The 15,050-nt window shown below is 40.7% G+C and overlaps 2 protein-coding genes across 3 annotated transcripts; one reads left to right on the top strand and one right to left on the bottom strand.

Moving 5' to 3' along the window:
* Nucleotides 1–546: 546 nt before the first annotated feature.
* Nucleotides 547–3,113, top strand: ndufa11 (NADH:ubiquinone oxidoreductase subunit A11). Its single transcript, XM_020927757.2, has 4 exons — nucleotides 547–706; nucleotides 1,667–1,759; nucleotides 2,027–2,149; nucleotides 2,936–3,113. The coding sequence occupies exons 1-4, from the start codon at nucleotides 628–630 to the stop codon at nucleotides 3,046–3,048; spliced, it is 408 nt and encodes a 135-aa protein (XP_020783416.1). The 5' UTR covers nucleotides 547–627; the 3' UTR covers nucleotides 3,049–3,113.
* Nucleotides 3,114–3,744: 631 nt separating this feature from the next.
* Nucleotides 3,745–13,965, bottom strand: pde6d (phosphodiesterase 6D, cGMP-specific, rod, delta). 2 transcript variants are annotated; one of them, XR_008633563.1, is made up of 6 exons: nucleotides 13,726–13,965; nucleotides 11,893–11,981; nucleotides 9,687–9,812; nucleotides 8,733–8,838; nucleotides 4,552–5,025; nucleotides 3,745–4,462 (listed from the first exon to the last, which is right to left on the bottom strand). XR_008633563.1 is itself a non-coding variant. In XM_020927743.2 (5 exons), exons 1-5 carry the CDS (start codon nucleotides 13,773–13,775, stop codon nucleotides 4,944–4,946), a joined length of 453 nt encoding a protein of 150 aa, XP_020783402.1. In that variant the 5' UTR covers nucleotides 13,776–13,965; the 3' UTR covers nucleotides 3,745–4,943. The 2 variants fall into 2 exon arrangements, 1 of the variants encoding a protein (XP_020783402.1); XM_020927743.2 differs by having other exon boundaries at nucleotides 3,745–5,025.
* Nucleotides 13,966–15,050: the final 1,085 nt, after the last annotated feature.

The following is a 15,050-nucleotide window of genomic DNA, read 5'->3' as shown; positions in this document are numbered from 1 at the left end:
ATATTGTTTATAGGCTTAAGAGTCAGTAGCTCAGTTGGTAGAGCATGCGCCCACTGATCGGAAGGTTGGTGGTTCGATTCCAGCTCTCGACATAAACATCACAGGTTGAGTGGTCAGATCCACTAACCCACAGGTTGGCTGGTGTGATTCCAGCTCCCACAGATGAATGCTGTTGTTGTGTCCTTGGCCAAGACACTTAACCCACCTTGCCCACAGTGTCTGCGTACACTGGTGTGTGAATGGAAGAGTGGTTCCTTGTTGTAAAGTGCTATAGAAAAATGTGACCATTTACCATAAGAGGGATTTAAAGTGCCTTAAAATTTAGCAGTTTTAAAAAGGCACTGCACTCCCAACTGGACCTGTGTCACCAGAGCCTTAACCTGCAGATAGACACATCTAAGTGTGTCTCATTCTCAGTATATAAGCAGATCATCGCTCATGATTGGCTGCAGGCGCTGGGGTTTGTAGTGACCATTCATTCATGCTTCAAGAAATGCTCTCCATAAATGAGAGCTGCACTTTGCCCGGGAGCCCTGCAGAGGCCGCTCTCGCCCGGTGCAGCTCAGCGGAATCCGGAAGGGCAGAAGTTCCGTCCTTGAGTCAGTCACTGAGCTCTGCAGCAGAGAGATGGGATACTGGGACAGTCCCGAGGGCACGGCGTGTGTGGAGAAGACATGGATCACCACCAAATTAGGCACTGCGCTAGGTGAGTGCAAGCCGAGGGACAGTGCGTGGAGCCCGGCCGCCGTCCGGAGGATCCACCGCTGTCTCCTGCCCGATGCTAAAGCGAGCTGCTAACAATGCTAATGCTGCTGCTTGTTTACATGGGCCCCGTATATAAACCATACATATATATATTATATAATATATATATATGTATATAATATTTATATATATATAATATATATGTATATAATATTTATATATATATATGTATATAATATATATATTTATATGTATATATATATATATATATATATATGCGTGTGTGTGTTTTATACAGTCTGCGGCCGAGCTGTGAGAAATACTTTTACCAAGAGAGTCTAAGACAGGTGCTTGAGTAGGTGCTCTGATGTGTATCGGCTCATCACTCACATGTTTGACTTTAAAACAGCTGGATGTTTAGCCATGAGTCAGACCGTGTAATTATAATAAAATAGATCAGACACATAGACAGAGGCCTGACTATCTGAATACACACGTCCCGGTTGGATCCAACTAAGTGAAGTGAGCCATCATATTTGAGCTGTACCAAGTAAGCTTTCTGGTGGATGTTCCACTTCAGCATTTCTCCGTAGGTTTAGTGAGGTTATAACTTTGAAAGTACCACAATATGCATTCAATATTGTATCAGTGGAGACAGTGATGGCAGTATCAGATCACATCTGTGGAGAGAAACCTTTGTTAAATGCGAGGATTTTCTCGGTATTTCTCCAGAGTGAAAACACATGAGATAAATGCAGGAAACATCTACCCTTTACGGTTTTTGACCTTGGTAATAAGGTCACTGCATAGTGCACTTCACTAGTCAATTGACACTTCTGCTCAAGCATCTGTTTTGTGTGCTGTCTTACTGATTCTTCTCAGAGTTTCCCAGATGCATGTTGTAGTTAGACTGGTGAGACCAAGAGGCAGTGAGAGCTTCTTCTAACATGTGTGTCTGTAGGGCTTGTGGGTTCAGCCTATCACATCGTAGCCTTCCAGCCTGAGTCAGCCCTGGCAGCTCTGCAGAGGACCACCAGCACCACCGTCACTATGGGTATGACTCCTCACACATACGCACACGCACACACCGTCACTATGGGTAGGACCACACACATACACACACACCGTCACTATGGGTAGGGCCGCACACAAACTTGTACACACACATACAGTCAATATGAGTAAGACTCCTCACAACTTGCACAAATCCACACACATGCACAGTCCTTATAAGTTAGAAAGAAGTGCATTTATACTAATTATTTTTAAAATATAGTATTGTAAGTAAAGTGTGTAAATGTTTGTGTGTTGTACTGTGCAGCCTCTCTGGGGGCCATCTTTGGCATGGCCACCTGTCTGAGCGCCCAGGCCCGAGGGACCCCGGATGACCCACTCAACTACTTTATTGGAGGCTGTGCCTCAGGAGCTTTCCTGGGGGCCCGCAGTGAGTGCACTTCATGTTCCACACACATAAGTGTTGCAGTGTTGCCTCGCATAAACATACTAGTTCTTATGTTTTACTTATCCTCCAGAGAACCTAATGTACTGTCTCACTCTGTGGTTTAGGCCTCTGCAGAAGTGTCAAAACATTATGTAATGATCATGTAAGCATTAAAGACATTGGCTTTCATATTCCAATATCTACCAGTAAAAAGGTTTGATTTAATCAAAATGGTCAGTTTCAAAATGTGCCATTCTGCACTGTGACCAGCAGAGGGTGACAGCACCTAAGTTTTCTGAGGGTAACAAAGTTTGTATGTACATTTGTAAATTGATATGTTCTTTGTATAAAATACTATGTCTCTTATCTTCAAAACTCTGAAAGGTACAATGACATTACCCTTATTCTTCCTCATCTTCCTCCTAATCCTAATGACATATATTCACTATAGTTTACTAAAGCAGCCCAGTGCACAGTGCATACACTGACCCTCCACTGTCCGACCCTCCACTGTCCAACCTTCCACTGTCCGCAAAGGCATGTGTGTGGCCTTGTATCCTTCATCAAGTCACAGGGTGGAAGGAGATATTATTACTGACAAAATTATTCTTAATTAGTAGTTTGGAAGATATCGAAAATATCCAGTTGTAACAATAAAAAAAAAAAATCAGCAAAACACAGTGTGCTGCTGTGTGCAGAAACTGGGAAATCCAAACATGGTTTCATTTTTGATTGTTTTTTCTCATCACTGAAAGTTAGATTAACAAAACATTTGAACTGTTCCTACAGCCCACAATCCCATGACAGGGACGTCGGCGTGCCTGGCTTTGGGCACTTTGGCATACTTCACTAAAGTGGGCAAACAAGAGGGCTGGAGATTGACCGGACCCCCGCGACTGTGAGGCGTACCCTGTAAAATAAATCTAATGTATCATAAAGTCTTTGTGTAATAAACCTGTAAAAAGAACAGTGTGAGTATGTGATGCTTTGAAGGACCAGTGTGTGGTGCTGTGTTCCCTCTGCACCTGTGATCTTTCAGCTTGTTCCTGTCGGCCTTCTCCTGTCAGCCTATGAACACTTTAATCCACTTAGTGTTTAATCCTGAGCTAGCTCCGCTGCTACAACACAAACCTCTCTTTAGTACACTCAGTTTCAGTGTTAAGTTTACTTGCCTTTACTCAAATGTATATAGGTACACTTCAGTGGCCTCTAATTTCAAGTAGTTAATGACATCACAAGAGTTTGCTATGATTAGAGCCAAGGATTTCTGAATAAATAACTAATATTTCATACAAGTAGAGTGACTATTGTAACCAATAGGGCTGTAATTATCCAAATGATTCTAGTGAACGTGTGTGAAGTTTAAAAAGACAGCGGAACACTTCCTGTATTACCACATGACATCACAAGGTGATAAAGAGTGGAGTGTTTCCATATGAGAGAAGAACACAAAATATGCAAGATTTATGTGTTAAACATCTGTGAATAAAACAAAACACAAGTCCAGGTCTGTTTTTGATGAGGAAAATAACAGATTAGAAAATTGGTTAATGTGGGCCCTTTAAACCTTACTCTTAAGTCAAAATGTAAAAAACACCTTTTACATACTTCATATTTTATTTCACAACCTATAAACAACAATGGATGCGAGCATATTATACACAGTTGGCTAAAAATGCTTGGACATAATAACTAGAACATATAAAAGAGCCACCTTTACATATGTTACAGTGAGACAGGTGCGGGTCAGACACAGGGCTAGTCCAGCAGTGACCGCTCACACAGATCCTACATTCACGACCATTTGGAAGACAACCAATTGATACTTTGCAATGACATTATGCTGGGGGTGTTCTACATGGATCTCTATGATGGAATGTTCAGCAGTTACTATGAAGACACACAGTTGTAAACACTGTCAAAATGTAAAGATTGTTTGAAAACACAATGAATTTGAAGAGCACATTTTCAGGAGTCTGGATTTCAACAAAAATGTTGAGTGAAAAACTGTTGCTGCGAGACGCTTAACAGTACAAATCACCAGTTCCATTTAAATCAGTTCTTTATAGTCAGATTATGTTAAAATAAAGTCTAATAGAGCTTCAGACAGGGCAGTGTCTACAGTTACCGTCACACCCCCGGGAATGTTGATAACGTCAGCTCCAAAGTATCAATAGAAAGAGAAAGCAACTGCACTCAACAAAAAGCATCAAATCCCAACGTCTAAGCTTTGTCCTGGAGTCCAAACGCCGGACTATCCATCTGTCAGCTAACCCTATGCTCCGGCTGCTGCTCTGGAGATCCACACAACTTGTTCTAAACACAACCAAAACCAGTTAGTACTAATGTAAATGCACAAAGCAGTGACAGCGAACTGAGGCCATGTCCCATTTCTGTTTACTCACCTCTTCACAGCCTCAGTACCACAGCTGTCTGTCATCCACTGAAGAAACAGGGGCAGAGGAGACTGGGTCATAGAAAAGGAGACCGGGTCATAGAGGAGAGACAGGGGAAGGGCAGAATACATTGTTTATGATAACTGAAGAAAGAAGGCTGTGAGGAGGCAAGTGAGCAGAAATGGGATGCACCCCAAATGTCAGATGAACGTGTCCATTTTGAGAAGGGGCCCAGGTGAAGTGGTGAACAGGTAGTCCATGTGCAGCTGCAGTCACACAGCTAAGACAGACTAAGCAGTGACACACAGGAATCATGAGGCGCTCCCCTGAGTTTAAACGGTCAAGAGTCCTGTGAGGGCCTGTGGCGCTCCTCGGCCAGGGGCCCTTGGCTGGGGGCCCGGTCACACGTAGAACAGGCGCACTCTCGAGGTGCTCACGTGGAGGTCGTCGTCAAAGAACTTGGTCTCAATTATGACATTCCCCCTAGAGGACAAACATCGCAATTAGACTCTGTGAAAGGCTATTCATTCCAGTCTGAGAGCACAGAGTTAAGAACACATTAGGATTAGATGGATGGATGGATAGATAGGGGCACCACACACACACACACACATGCGCACACGCACACACACAAAACTGGTCAAAAGTTTTATACCAGCCTAATTTTTCCAGTTATTTATTGCAATTCAAGCCGTCCAAGTCCAATGAAGAGATTGAAATGGTACAAAGGTAAGAACTGAACAGTCAGAAGTTAAATAAAAAAGATAAAAGATACAAAACACAAGTCCAAGCTCTGCCAAAGGGTCATTCAATGCCAAATCTCCGAATGCCCCCACCCGACCATCTCAGATTTGACTGAAAAAATTCTAGGAGGTTCACACATTTTCCAGTAGGAAAAATATTTTGTCAACCCCCCCTGACCTGTTCTGAGGAGAGTTTTCCGAGGAGCCACTTTCAGATTGCTGTATCTAAAAAAAAACTATTTAAGGTAGGTCCTTCAAATTTTCAAGGGTTAAAATCTGGCAAATGTACTTGTACAATCTGAACTTTCACACATGTGCTTTTGATTTATCACAGATTTCTGGGGGCTTGAATTTGGTTGAAAATTCTACTCTTCAAATCCAAGGGCATCTTTGAAAGACTGTGGAAACTGAAATTTCAAAGACAGAGGTTTGATATTGAACATTCACCTTCCCACACATGCTGTGTACTTTGTATTTTAAAACTGACCCTCTGTGATGAAAGCTCTACAAGATATTAAGTGTTCAAAATGGAAAAAATTAATTAAGTGCCATCTTTACCATGTTATACCAAAAAAAATGACAGCATAAACAACATAACATAAAACAACATAAAATGGACTATTATAGAAAGAAGTCTGTTTTTAACATATCCAAAACTTGTCATGGTGTTCTGCCTTATTTTTGCAAAATGAATTTTTGAAAATGTGGTGTCCACATACATGCAGAGCATTCATGGACTATGAAGACACTTTCAGAAGCAAAGAAAACACTCTGAATATCTGACACACAGCTTAAACTCATTTCATTTTTAATAAACTATATTTGAAGTATAACTTATATGTAGTCTTTAGATATAGAAATAAAAACATGTGCGGTGGGTTAAAGTCAGTCATCAGTAATGTGCATGTTGTTTGCAGTGAGATGTTCTGAGTGTGCTGTTACTGTGTCAAAATCAAACTAAAGATGACATGAGCATGTGAAGTCCATGGCTGACAAGCTGGAAAGTAGATTTGCAAATGCACTGGCAGTGCCAGGTACCAGAGATAATCACTGTTTCAAGTCAATTCAACATCATCTGGGGTCAGCAGTGTGTCTGGAACTGCTGGATTTTTAGTCTATTATGAGACAAAACATGCAGAAGAAGAGGTTTCACAGGGCTTCCAAATCAGTGACATGATACCTGGCCAACATGTAACCTGTGTGTACAACCATCACTGGTGGGTGGAAAACATCACAGAGACATCTGAAACCCAGCAAGATGTTCAGACATAATTCATACATCCACACAACCCAGCAAAAAGTTTCTCTTGGCCCAGAAGAAAAGACTAGTGCTGGATACGTTTACAACACATCATTTCTAAAATAGATGTTCCAGCACTCCAACAAGGTGCCCAAGGTGCTTTAAACAATTCAGGAGTGTTACACCAAAACATCTGAAAGTTTTCTCAAAGAATTGAGATAATTTACAATAGTTGAGTAATCAAATCAAGCATTTTGTTGAGTTTAAGCTGTGTGTCAAATATTCAGAGTGTTTTCTTTGCTTCTGAAAGTGTCTTCATAGTCCATGAATGCTCTGCATGTATGTGGACACCACATTTTCAAAAATTCATTTTGCAAAAATAAGGCAGAACACCATCACAAATTTTGGATGTGTTAAAAACAGACATCTAGTCTTTCTATAACAGTCCATTTTATGTTGGTGGGTGCTGTCATTTTTTTGGTATAACATAGTAAAGATGGCACCAAATTTATTTTTTCCATTTTGAACACTTAATATCTTGTAGAGCTTTCATCACATAGGGTCAGTTTTAAAAATACAAAGTACACAGCATGTGTGGGAAGGTGAATGTTCAATATCAAACCTCTGTCTTTGAAATTGCACTTTCCACAGTCCTTCAAAGATGCCCTTGGATTTGAAGAGTAGAATTTTCAAGCAAATTCAAGCCTCCAGAAATCTGTGATAAATCAAAAGCACATGTGTGAAAGTCCAGATTCTACAAGTACATTTGCCAATTTTAACCGTTGAAAGTTTGAAGGCCCTACCTTAAATAGTGTTTTAGATATGGAAATCTGAAAGTGGCTCCTTGGAAAACTCTCCTCAGAACAGGTAAGGGCAGAGTTGACAAAATATTTTTAATGATAAAACTATAAGGAGTTGGGAGCTAAAATTTGGGACTTTTCCTATTGGAAAGTGTGTGAACCTCCTAGAATTTTTTCAGTCAAGTCTGAGATGGTCGGGTGGGGGAATTTGGAGATTTGGCGTGGAACGAGACCAAAGCTACCTCAAGAAAAAAGAACAAGATGATGAGCATGAAAACATGGAGTGTCCAGCACAGTGTCCAGACTTAAACTCCATGGAGCTGGTTTGGGATGAACTGGACAGAAGAGTGAAGCAACCTACAAGTGCCACACATTTATGGAACTTCTGCAACAGACTTGGGAAGAACTTTTTGAAGAATGTTTGATTTCTATTGTAAAAAGAACAAGCCACGAGTGTGTTCAGCTGTTCTATCTGCCAAAGGTGACACTTTCTTCAATCACAAGTTCAGAATACGTTTTGGTCGACAGTAAACAGTAAAAACTGAAAAAAGTGTGGTGTTCTAAAACTTTTGACTGGTAGTAAAGAGAGAGAGAGAAAGAGAAAGAGTTTCAGATTAAATTATGTTTCGATAAATAAATTCTTGGAATAAAAGAACATACTATATAATATGTAGACTATCATTTAATAATAATATAATAATCTAATATAATAATATGTAGACTATCATTTCCAGTGTGAAGATGCTCCACTATAGTTCTCTTGGCTGCAGAATCTGAAGGGTTTGTGTGTTCTGTGATCTTTATTGGGCCCATAGCCGTTAATCTTCATAACATATGACACACTTCCACAATAATCATGGTAAGAAACATACCTCTCCAGTTAGCAGCACCTCTATTACTTTTATCTGCCCCTTTTATAGGCACATTTTGGCTCCTACAATTTGATTTCATAAATATGTTGATATAATGTAGTCTAGTAATAATTCTTAGTGTGTGATTTTCACCATTACCCCAACAGTACAGTCTGACACAGCAGCCTCCATAGCTGCAGGTAATAAATACACTGTGTAATGTAGGGTTGTCAAAAGAAAATCAAATACTAATCAATAAACTAAAAGTAATATCAAAACTAGATACTCATTTTCATAAAGTTTAATGGATTGATTTGAGCAGGTATCAGTACTAAAAAAGTGACATTCACAGGACAGAAATGAACCAAGTTTCAGAATGATCTTGAGCCATATTAGAACATGTAAAAAATCTCATACCGTGAAGGAAGTACTATTATTTTCCTTAGTATCAAAATGGAGTTTGCTATTTTAGTATTGTGACAACACTAGTACGAGCATCTCCATGGCCCTTCTGTGAGGTGTTACTGCTCAGGTGAAAGATCTAGACAGGACTCACGTTAAAACATTAGCGGGCATCATCTGTGACTCGGGCGCCGCCTCGATCAATGACTGCCATGTGTTGGTGGAGTTTGGAATGACAAAGCCAAACTCGAAGAACCATTCTGTGAGACAAAGGGGTGATGGGTAAGGTCAAAGAGGAGGGCGAGCAGCTTATCACTGAACACAGGCCTGTACAACACAAACTCATCCAACTGCTCAAACAAAGGTTCCTGAATTTACAATGGTTAGTGCTAAATAGTCTGCTATGGAGGGATGGAAGTGATCACGCAGCTCTGGTTGCTATGGTAACATGTCAACTTCTGTTGCAATGAACAGGCTTAACATGCCTATTTTGGACCATTTTAAGTTTTATATTATGGTGTAAATTGAGATGAGGCTTTAAAGTGACAGATTTTAAAGTTACTTCTGCAACATGTTAACTACCCCAAAACATTTCCCTAAGCTTAACCTAAAACCTAACCTTAACCTAAACCAGGGGTGGGCAAACTACAATCCGGGGGCTATGTGTGGCCCTGTAATCTTTTTAATCCAGCACGCTAAACATGAATAATAGTAATAATAATAATAATTTTCAGTGTCATTTCAATAAATAGTAAATACTGTGGGACTTGAAAGACAGATATTTTGTTGTAATGCTTTGTAATGTTTTTCAATTATGGGACATTTCAAAAACCTGGTATATGTTTTCTATATATCCCATGTTATTTTTTTCTCTTATGGGGTGGGTTAGCAAAAACTCCATCCATCTGCTCCTGGTCCGGCCCTTCCATCAAATTTTAGAACCCTTTGTGGCATACAAGTCAAAATGTTTGCCCACCCCTGACCTAAACCCTCACCTTAACCTAAACCCTAATCTTAATCTAAACCCTTAACCCCAACCTTCGGGGAGGGGCCGATGGGATAGCCCCCCCATGTGGACACCTGTTGTGGACAGGACCGCAGCACTGACCTTCTAGACACTGTCCTTTAAAGAAGACCTTCTGCTCCAGCCTGAATTTCTCCAGTTTCTCGGAGGAGGAGAAGTTGAGTTCTCGGGACACGGCTTTGCACTTGAGGATCTTCTTGGGCACTCGAGCTGAAAACACACACAGTTATGAGAAAAACTGTCTGAGGCCACTAAACCAACACACACAGTCAGTCTGCAGGACTAATCGCTGTCAAGTTACAATATACCATTTGAAATTAGCACATGTCAAAAGGTAGCCATTTATCCATGTTAATATAACCCAAGAGTCCTGTCTCTTTGGTCTTATTGCTGTGATATTACAACATTCTAGGCCAATAAAATGTAATAAAGATGGGGGCAGTTAAAATTATTACTGTTCAAATTAAATTTTTTGATATAATACAGTGAGTTTTTAGGTCTAGTCAGTAATGGACTAGACCTAAAAATCAGGTTCAATATTTGTGAATTCACCTTTTTTGGATATTTCATGATTAAGTACAATGTGTTCAATAGAGAAAACTGTTTCTTGCCCCCAGTCTGGCAGTATGACATCACCACTTTCCAGAATCTGAAAACCACCAATTTTGTAGAAAATCTTGTTCCTAAACTTGTTTTGCAAAACTTTTCCAGGACATTTTATTGTAGATAACAGAATTGCGGCCTCTACATTTGCATTACCCGCTGCCAACAGTTTTGAAAATAAGATGTCTGTAGCTCTACTTAAACAAATAAGTATCAAAAATCAGATTACTAATCAATACTAGTATCGAAACTAGATACTCATTTCAGCAGGTATTGATACTAAAAATGTCCCATTCACAGGACAGAAATGAACTTTTTCTGAATGTCTTTAGAATGATGTTGAGCTGTATCAGAACAAGTAGAAGAGCACATAGACTAGTATACACACATGGACCACATGGTAATATAAAAGAAAGTACTACTATTTAATGATGAAAATCACATTCTGTAAAAATCACATTCTAAAGAAAGATCGTGACAACACTAATTAATATCTCCATAGAGGTTCTGCAGGGTGATATATGCAGGTAATCTGGTTTTATATAAAAATATGCACAAATTAAAATTAGGGATATACCGATACTGAAAAATTTGGTGGAGCAGGTATCCGTTCTATGATATTGGTTAGGCCTGACAGAGTCTTTAATTTGTCTTTAATAAGTGATAAAACCATTTACAGGGTGATTGTTTGAATCCATATGGAAATATTTAGTAGTCATTTGAAGGATAATTAACAGTTACAGAACACAGTTGTCTCTCTTGCATTATAAGTTAACTGAGTAAGATGGAAATAAGTGTCTTTTTCCATCCCTATTGGTTAAAAAGTTCAAGTATCAATATAGGTATCAGAACTGAAAAAGCTGGCTCAGTGCTTCTCTAGTTAAAATGCTTTGCAAAGCCTGGCTTTGGCTGAGATGACACTAGTAACTGCATGTGATAATGATTTTACTGGACATCCAAAAACACATCACATTTAGGCCGACTGTCAGCAGAGCATTGGGTGGAGCATACAGTTTATGGGGTGGAGACATATTTTTAAGGACAATTATTTTCTCCATGACATATGGAAAAGTTTCAAATTTTCTAGCACATTATTTCTCAGGTTTTTCCATGTGACTAAAATGTCAAATTGACACCACAATGATAATAAAATACAGTCTTTCTTTCAACAATAGAACGTGATTTTTAACATTAAATGGTCGCATTTTCTTTTCTATTCCCATGTGGCTTTATGTGTAATCCCTCAGTGGTCCAGTAGGTTCATAGTGGTCCATGTGTGTATACTAGTCTATGTGCTCTTCTGCTTGTTCTGGTGCAGCTCAACATCATTCTAAAGACATTCAGGAAAGGTTCATTTCTGTCCTGAGAATGGGACTTTAGTACAGATACCTGCTCAAATGATTATCTAGTTCTGATATTAGTTTCTAGTATACTAGTATACTAGTTATTATCTCGTATTCGATACTTTTGACAGACCTGTGCATGGTACATGGGATTTTTTAATTTCTTCTATCAAACCTAATGCTTTTGGGTAGAGTCTTGATTATTTGTTTACACTGCAGTATTGCCACTAATCCTTGTCCACCATGCTTGATTCCTAATGCAGAGAGAAATGTAGGTACCGTTGGACTGACTCTAGTAGTAGTAGTAGTAATAGTAGTAGTAGCAGTAGCAGTAGTATTATTACCTTCATGCTCCACCCCGGGCACAGACAGGTCCTCAGTCCCTTGCCACAGCACTTTGCCAGTCTCCGCATCTCGCAGGTTCATCCAGTTTCTGAAGCACCACAGTTAAGTCTCAAAGCACAGAGTGAAAACCAGCTCAACACAAACCACCAAAACCTCACAGCAGCACGGCCCGCCAGTGCTCCTCAGCTCTACAGAGTATTCCTCACCACTACAGAGTGCCTCTCACCATTAGAGAGTGGTCCTCACAGAGTGCCCCTCACTATTACAAAGTGTGTCTCATCATTACAGAGTGTTCCTCACCATTAAAGAGTACTTCTCACAATAGACCAGGCCACAATGGTATTCAAGGTGGAAAACACAAGTCTTCTCTTAACTGCCATTAAATTTTAATCAGACATTTACGAGTCCTTAAAAGGGCATAAAATGCTTCAAGGTCAGTATTATTACATTATTATATGCTATTATTATTATGCTCGGTGGGTAGTCCTTAGTTATACTCAATTACATTTACTTGAGTTTCTAGCAGCATATTTCTATTTGAGTAATATTTTTATTGAAGTAACAGCAAAAGTAACTTGACTAAAATTTGTGGTTCCTCTCCCCACTATGAGTAAGTCTAAAGTGACAAAAGATTTATGTGGCAATCTGAAATGATTTGGAACATTTGATGGAACTTTTGTGTCTCTTGCAGCGCTCCTTCAGATATGATTTATATCTCTCTTTTGAAAACACCAGATTTTGTGCATCATTTATTGTTTTGCCCTTCACATTACATTCACTTCAAATTAGAAATCTGTTACATTAGAGTAAGTTACTCTTGAGTCATTTCTTGGACCACCACTTTATCTTACTTGAGTAAAATTTTTGGCTCCTCTACCCCCTCTGTATATGCTAAAGCCTTATTAAATAATTGATGCATAATTATTTTGTCATATTTTCAAAGTAAATTAGACACATAAGGTTACCAGATTCTGCCCAATGATTTGGCCCGGTGCAGACTGTGACTTTGGGGTCAGGGAACAGAGGCAGGGGGCAGAGCTGTCACCGTCAGATCTACTTCATGTCACCCACACGTGGCTCCACTCCAGTCTGTCTAAACATGAGAGGCAGAGAGCGGGATGCCGTCAGGAACAGCAGGCACGGCACCGGAGCACAGGGGACCATCCCCCACGAGTAGACGCTCACAGGAAGGGAGCCGGGAGCCGTCCTAATCCTGGCGTCCGTGTGCAGCGTGAAGACTGTGTACAGTGGAACAATGGAACACTTGTGTTGTACTAAACCTCCAGGGTGGATACAGGAGCCAGTGTGCGCCGTAATGAGCCCCAGGTGAGGCAGAAGACACTCTAACACACCCTAATGTCCCCTGTCGGAGCCTGTCGGAGCCGTGCACCTGTCACAGCCACGGCCCGAGAAACAGCAGATCATGAAGCGACTTATCCGCTCCTCTAACGTCCTAATGCCGCATGCATTCTGGACAAGTCCCTGCAAACAGACCCTGGCTCTGTGAGGCAGGCTCAGCATCTCTGTCCCGTGCACACGCACACATACACGCACACATCACGCACACATACATACACACATGCACGCTCCAGAGAGATGTGTGCGCACAAAACACAACACACACCAACCAAAGCATTAGCCGCTAGCGGGACTACGGAGGACTACATGAGCTAAGAGCTAATACAAAACTCACATAAAAGGACATTTGTAGCGTTAGCACTAATGCTAGGCCGATAGCTAACCTGAGGACCCCCGACAGTCGCGGCTCCATCAGCCGCGGGGAGGCGCAGCAAACCCGGGGACACACAGGGAGAGAGCCGCGGAAAGGATACAGTTTGAAGCCTTTCAGTATCTCCTTGGCCCTGTCTTCGTCTGAAGACATCTTCAAAACTATCTGGAAACAATAGTCTTAACAATTGCTACCTAAATAACGACGAGAAAAGCATAAAATACGCGTACTTTCCTCGTTTTTGCGTTAGTGCTAGGTAGAAGCTGATCCGATAATGCAATGAGCTAAATATACCCCGAAGTCAGAGCTAGCCTAGCCGCCTTTGAGTGGCCTGTCCCGTCCCTCTGCGGACCAATCACAGCGCGCAGCTCGGGCCCGGAGGCGGGACTTATAAGGCAGAAGAGACGCGTCACCAAGGCAACGGCCGCTGCGCGCGGCCCTGATCACGGCCTGATTCCTGCTCTGCTCCAGGACCAGGACCAGGTCCCAGTGACTCCCGTCACCCTGCGTCCAACACCCGGGACCACAGGGGCCAAAAGAGACACATGAACACTATAGCTATAGCCATAGCACAAGATAGCTGGGCACATACATAAATGGACACATTGCTGGGCATACAGCTGGGCAGGCTCCCACAGAAGTGCACTTCTCTTGGCGCTGCAATGGTGATAACACCTAGTTCAATATATGTTTTAAATGTCACTTGCAGGCCTAAAAACAAACTGAAAACAACGTTTTTATTTTATTTTAATTACTATTATTTAAATCAAAGTTAAAACAAGCACTGGCCTGTGCTTATTAGGGTACTAGTTATTGTAGCCTCTTGTGTGGGGACATAATTACGTCACAACATTACACTTGGTTCTTGCATTTAGCCCCTGGCAGAGGAGCCTGCTTAACTCAATACAGTATATACACTCCTTATTTATTTATTTATTTATTTGTATAGCACGTTCAAGCTCTGGCCTGTACAGTCACTAGAGGGCGCAATTGTAGAGCAAACAGCAGACTCAGCGGGTCTGAGGGTAACAGGCTACCTACAGGTTATGTCACTTTTATTAGTGTGATTATAGTAGATTTTTTTTTTATTAAACCTGTAATTTTTACAATTCTTTAAACTATTGTGGTTTCATTTATTTCACCTTAAATATAGCTTGTAATGTAATGCAATTTTAATTAAGTAATTGCAATTTTTATTAAACCCTGATGAAGACCAGTTAAGGTCGAAACATGTTGGCTTTGGCCATTTAAATAAAGGCCTTTTACTATATTTTTACTTGTGCATTTTTTTTTACTCTTTTTACTTCTTTGGAGTGCCCGGAGTCCTGTTGTGTTTGATAGCTTGTAATGTGCTGTGCTGGTTCCATAAGTTTCTCATGCTTAATGGTAATAATACTTCTGTAGTCACAGCTGCCATGGGGCGAGGCC

The sequence above is a fragment of the Boleophthalmus pectinirostris genome, unplaced genomic scaffold (assembly GCF_026225935.1).
Source record: "Boleophthalmus pectinirostris isolate CB_2022bp ecotype Guang Dong unplaced genomic scaffold, ASM2622593v1 HiC_scaffold_7, whole genome shotgun sequence".
In the NCBI taxonomy this organism is placed as follows: Eukaryota; Metazoa; Chordata; class Actinopteri; order Gobiiformes; family Gobiidae; genus Boleophthalmus; species Boleophthalmus pectinirostris.
The sequence above is the reverse complement of the archived record's forward strand: the minus strand, read 5'-3'. Positions and strand labels throughout refer to the sequence as shown.